Source organism: Schistocerca cancellata, chromosome 4, assembly GCF_023864275.1.
Source record: "Schistocerca cancellata isolate TAMUIC-IGC-003103 chromosome 4, iqSchCanc2.1, whole genome shotgun sequence".
In the NCBI taxonomy this organism is placed as follows: domain Eukaryota; kingdom Metazoa; phylum Arthropoda; class Insecta; order Orthoptera; family Acrididae; genus Schistocerca; species Schistocerca cancellata.
This window is the reverse complement of record NC_064629.1, coordinates 505,909,139-505,915,138: the sequence shown is the minus strand read 5'-3', so window position 1 is coordinate 505,915,138 and position 6,000 is coordinate 505,909,139. Positions and strand designations below refer to the sequence as shown.

The following is a 6,000-nucleotide window of genomic DNA, read 5'->3' as shown; positions in this document are numbered from 1 at the left end:
TCACAGACTGCTGATTACTCTGTCCGCCAGATCATTTATGTCTATGCAGTAGACAGTAGTCCTGTCATACATCCCTGGGGCTCTCCTGCCAATACCCTTGTCTGCGAGGAACACTCACCGTCGAGGAAAACATGCTGGGTTCCGTTACTTGCTGTGATTCTTCTCAAGAACACATTCAAAGCCAGTACGATTCGATTCCACGACTTAACTGTTACAGCGCTGTGTGTAGAATTCTACCAAGAAACCGAGTTAAATCGTGTTCAACCTTACGTCGGATATAAGCGACAGAAGTGTGATAGTTACTCACCAGGTCCTTGTGGTACAAGGAGAGCCCCTACCACTTCAGGGCCGTTGGCGCGGTGTGCCACCAGGGTAATCTCTTGCATGGGAATCCAGTTGATGTTCATGTTGTTGTTGTTGTTGTTGTTGTTGTTGTTCCCACCGTTGGCTATAGGAAAGAGCAAATTTGCTTAATACCTCAATCCGACAAGACAGTGGCAAGCACTGTTACACGAAACACATCAGCAGTATAATACAATTTGCAAGCTAACGTAATGCGTATCGAAAATGAGTATATACTGTAATTTACGGACCTTTGTGATGAATAAGCCATTAAAGCGAAAATCATCAAAACAATCAATATGAAGCACTCTACATAGTGACGTTCAGTGGAAATTGTTCTGGCTATCCTCCATGAGAAGTGATACAATATACTCTTTGTCTTATTACTAAGCTAGTTGGTAACGGCAAAGCTGTCTATTATCGAATGCAGAGTCTCTGATTTTCTTGGGTCGTCGAAAAATGACTTGAATACATAGAACTAATACTGTTTCAGACAAGAACGACGACCTGCATTCCGAGTTCATGTATCTGGGAAAGGTGTCCCAGAAGAACGGCTATACTGAACGAAATATTAAGTTGACAATCTCTAAGAAACGAAAAAACCGAAGGAAATATCGTAAGATTATCAGCCTACAGCACTCCATCCTTTCTCCAGAGCAGCAATAATTAAAACAGGAAGATTCCAGGACGGACAAGGAACTCCATCATTTTTCTGACCACCGAAGAATATTAAAGAGATGTTGCACCCAATAAACTCTTGGTCTAAGTGTTCCTGGTATTTATAAAATTGGGCAGTCTATGCGTACGACTTCAGTGTCCTGCACACAGCACAGACGCGACATTAAATATCCCAATTTATATAATTCTGTGCTTCGGAAGATAGCATGATAGCCGGCCGGTGTGGCCGAGCGGTTCTAGGCGCTACAGTCTAGAACCGCGCGACCGCTACGGTCGCAGGTTCGAATCCTGCCTCGGGCATAGATGTGTGTGATGTCCTTAGGCTAGTTTGGTTTAAGTAGTTCTAAGTTCTACGGGACTGATGACCTCAGAAGTTAAGTCCCATAGTGCTCAGAGCCATTTGAACCATTTTGTTAGCATGATAAACAAACATATGATTATGTTTCACGAAACGAAAATATTATCCCATGCATCTACCTACTGTGAATCTCGTAGTCACTACTACTGAAAATGTTTCAAATCGTTCTGAGCACTATGGGACTTAACTTCTGAGGTCATCAGTCCCCTAGAACTTAGAACTACTTAAACCTAACTAACCTAAGGACATCACACACATCCATGCCCGAGGCAGGATTCGAAACTGCGACCGTAGCGGTCGCGCGGTTCCAGACTGTAGCGCTTAGAACCGCTCGGCCACTCCGGCCGGCCTAGTCACTACTACTCGTGGATAATTTGTGGAAAAGTATATTACAATCTGCGAATATGAAAGTACAAAGATTCTCATTTGAAAGTAACTGCGAAAATTAATGTATGAAAACAGAGGATTACGGATACCGTAAACCAAAGCGGGAAGAAGACTAAATATGCTGATGCGACGAGGAAGGATACGTTTCTCAACAAAAGATAGCGAAAACTAACGATGCTGCTATATGTAAAACGTAGGAAAGATGAATGATCTACGTGGACTGTAATTTCATTTCATGGAGAAAGAGAGAAAAGGTAAAAGTGTTGGGTAACCTAGAAAAATGTTTTAAGGAAAAATATACCTCTTGTTATACTATATGACTTACTAGTTATTCTTTTCGGGTGGTTGACTGACCGGTGGAGTGTGGGGGGGGGGGGGGGGGGGGGTCACGTAGGAGAGGTACGGGAAAATAAATGAGGTCACCAGTCCCTCGATACAAGAGTGGTGCATCCGGAAGAAGAGACGTTCACTGAGAACTTTTTCTGATCTAGTCGGGAGATTCGTACAGTAAAGAAGATAAGGCTAAAAACGTAATGGGCAGCTTGTGTACCTTCGATAAAAGAAACAAGATGAAGAAGATAGGGAAGTCACAGGTGGATGTCCCCAGGGCTCTGCACACGACACGAAAAGTTCCACCCACAGCTGTCCGATCCTTGGTCCACTACAGTCAAGTATGCCAACTATTCAGCAAACTTCGACACCCAGAATAAAAAACTGGGTCCAGCAGAAAATAGGCAAACGGAATCTAACAGCGATTAAAACAAAGTAAAAGAGGGATGAAGAAGTAGCCTGGTAGTAGGGTCGGGGATCCCACGGACCTAGCATATGGCGGGAGGCGCCCCATCACCAGCCACCCTGCTCCTGCTCCCGAGGTAGATCAAAACCTTATAACTGAGAATTAAAACCACTCTCACGGAGAACACTGAGAACTACTTGAACCATTCGTGAATCGTTCGCAGTATTAGAACCAACGAGTCGGGAAATCCAGCCGGCCGCTGTCTGTGTCCGAGCGGTGCTAGGCGCTTCAGTCTGGAACCGCGTGACCGCTACGGTCGCAGGTTCGAATCCTGCCTCGGTCATGGATGTGTGTGATGTTCTTAGGTTGGTTAGGTTTAAGTAGTTCTAAGTTCTGGGGGACTGATGACCTCAGATGTTAAGTTCCAAAGGGCGCAGAGCCATTTGAACCATGTTGTTTGTTGTTGTGGTCTTCAGTCCTGAGACTGGTTTGATGCAGCTCTCCATGCTACTCTATCCTGTGCAAGCTTCTTCATCTCCCAGTATCTACTGCAACCTACATCCTTCTGAATCTGCTTAGTGTATTCATCTCTTGGTCTCCCTCTACGATTTTTACCCTCCACACTGCCCTCCAATGCTAAATTTGTGATCCCTTGATGCCTCAAAACATGTCCTACCAACCGATCCCTTCTTCTAGTCAAGTTGTGCCACAAACTTCTCTTCTCCCCAATCCTATTCAATACCTCCTCATTAGTTACGTGATCTACCCACCTTATCTTCAGCATTCTTCTGTAGCACCACATTTCGAAAGCTTCTATTCTCTTCTTGTCCAAACTAGTTATCGTCCATGTTTCACTTCCATACATGGCTACACTCCATACAAATACTTTCAGAAATGACTTCCTGACACTTAAATCTATACTCGATGTTAACAAATTCCTCTTCTTCAGAAACGCTTTCCTTGCCATTGCCAGTCTACATTTTATATCCTCTCTACTTCGACCATCATCGGTTATTTTACTCCCTAAATAGCAAAACTCCTTTACTACTTTAAGTGTCTCATTTCCTAATCTAATTCCCTCAGCATCACCCGACTTAATTTGACTACATTCCATTATCCTCGTTTTGCTTTTGTTGATGTTCATCTTATATCCTCCTTTCAAGACACTGTCCATTCCGTTCAACTGCTCCTCCAAGTCCTTTGCTGTCTCTGACAGAATTACAATGTCATCGGCGAACCTCAAAGTTTTTATTTCTTCTCCATGGATTTTAATACCTACTCCGAATTTTTCTTTTGTTTCCTTCACTGCTTGCTCAATATACAGATTGAATAACATCGGGGAGAGGCTACAACCCTGTCTTACTCCTTTCCCAACCACTGCTTCCCTTTCATGTCCCTCAACTCTTATAACTGCCATCTGGTTTCTGTACAAACAGTAAATAGCCTTTCGCTCCCTGTATTTTACCCCTGCCACCTTCAGAATTTGAAAGAGAGTATTCCAGTTAACATTGTCAAAAGCTTTCTCTAAGTCTACAAATGCTAGAAACGTAGGTTTGCCTTTTCTTAATCTTTCTTCTAAGATAAGTCGTAAGGTCAGTATTGCCTCACGTGTTCCAACATTTCTACGGAATCCAAACTGATCTTCCCCGAGGTCGGCTTCTACCAGTTTTTCCATTCGTCTGTAAAGAATTCGCGTTAGTATTTTGCAGCTGTGACTTATTAAACTGATAGTTCGGTAATTTTCACATCTGTCAACACCTGCTTTCTTTGGGATTGGAATTATTATATTCTTCTTGAAGTCTGAGAGTATTTCGCCTGTCTCATACATCGTGCTCACCAGATGGTAGAGTTTTGTCATGACTGGCTCTCCCGAGGCCATCAGTAGTTCAAATGGAATGTTGTCTACTCCCGGGGCCTTGTTTCGACTCAGGTCTTTCAGTGCTCTGTCAAACTCTTCACGCAGTATCTTATCTCCCATTTCGTCTTCATCTACATCCTCTTCCATTTCCATAATATTGTCCTCAAGTACATCGCCCTTGTATAAACCCTCTATATACTCCTTCCACCTTTCTGCCTTCCCTTCTTTGCTTAGAACTGGGTTGCCATCTGAGCTCTTGATATTCATACAAGTGGTTCTCTTCTCTCCAAAGGTCTCTTTAATTTTCCTGTAGGCAGTATCTATCTTACCCCTAGTGAGACAAGCCTCTACATCCTTACATTTGTCCTCTAGCCATCCCTGCTTAGCCATTTTGCACTTCCTGTCGATATCATTTTTGAGACGTCTGTATTCCTTTTTGCCTGCTTCATTTACTGCATTTTTGTATTTTCTCCTTTCATCAATTAAATTCAATATTTCTTCTGTTACCCAAGGATTTCTATTAGCCCTCGTCTTTTTACCTACTTGATCCTCTGCTGCCTTCACTACTTCATCCCTCAGAGCTACCCATTCCTCTTCTACTGTATTTCTTTCCCCCATTCCTGTCAATTGTTCCCTTATGCTCTCCCTGAAACTCTGTACAACCTCTGGTTCTTTCAGTTTATCCAGGTCCCATCTCCTTAAATTCCCACCTTTTTGCAGTTTCTTCAGTTTCAATCTGCAGTTCATAACCAATAGATTGTGGTCAGAATCCACATCTGCCCCAGGAAATGTCTTACAATTTAAAACCTGGTTCCTAAATCTCTGTCTTACCATTATATAATCTATCTGATACCTACTAGTATCTCCAGGATTCTTCCAGGTATACAACCTTCTTTTATGGTTCTTGAACCAAGTGTCGGCTATGATTAAGTTATGCTCTGTGCAAAATTCTACGAGGCGGCTTCCTCTTTCATTCCTTCCCCCCAATCCATATTCACCTACTATGTTTCCTTCTCTCCCTTTTCCTACTGACGAATTCCAGTCACCCATGACTATTAAATTTTCGTCTCCTTTCACTACCTGAATAATTTCTTTTATCTCGTCATACATTTCATCTATTTCTTCATCATCTGCAGAGGTAGTTGGCATATAAACTTGTACTACTGTAGTAGGCATGGGCTTTGTGTCTATCTTGGCCACAATAATGCGTTCACTATGCTGTTTGTAGTAGCTAACCCGCACTCCTATTTTTTTATTCATTATTAAACCTACTCCTGCATTACCCCTATTTGATTTTGTATTTATAACCCTGTAATCACCTGACCAAAAGTCTTGTTCCTCCTGCCACCGAACTTCACTAATTCCCACTATATCTAACTTTAACCTATCCATTTCCCTTTTTAAATTTTCTAACCTACCTGCCCGATTAAGGGATCTGACATTCCACGCTCCGATCCGTAGGACGCCAGTTTTCTTTCTCCTGATAACGACGTCCTCCTGAGTAGTCCCCGCCCGGAGATCCGAATGGGGGACTATTTTACCTCCGGAATATTTTACCCAAGAGGACGCCATCATCATTTAATCATACAGTAGAGCTGCATGTCCTCGGGAAAAGTTACGGCTGTAGTTTCCCCTTGCTTT

General features: G+C 42.8%; 1 protein-coding gene across 1 annotated transcript in view; it reads right to left on the bottom strand.

Annotated features, from left to right (window-relative positions):
• Window positions 1-299: 299 nt before the first annotated feature.
• Window positions 300-6,000, bottom strand: part of LOC126184291 (putative uncharacterized protein DDB_G0285119) — a 153,827-nt gene continuing 148,126 nt past the window's right edge. Inside the window, exon 9 of the mRNA XM_049926669.1 lies at window positions 300-448. Within this exon, the coding sequence (XP_049782626.1) occupies window positions 300-448 (149 nt within the window). The remainder of the gene's footprint in view (window positions 449-6,000) is intronic.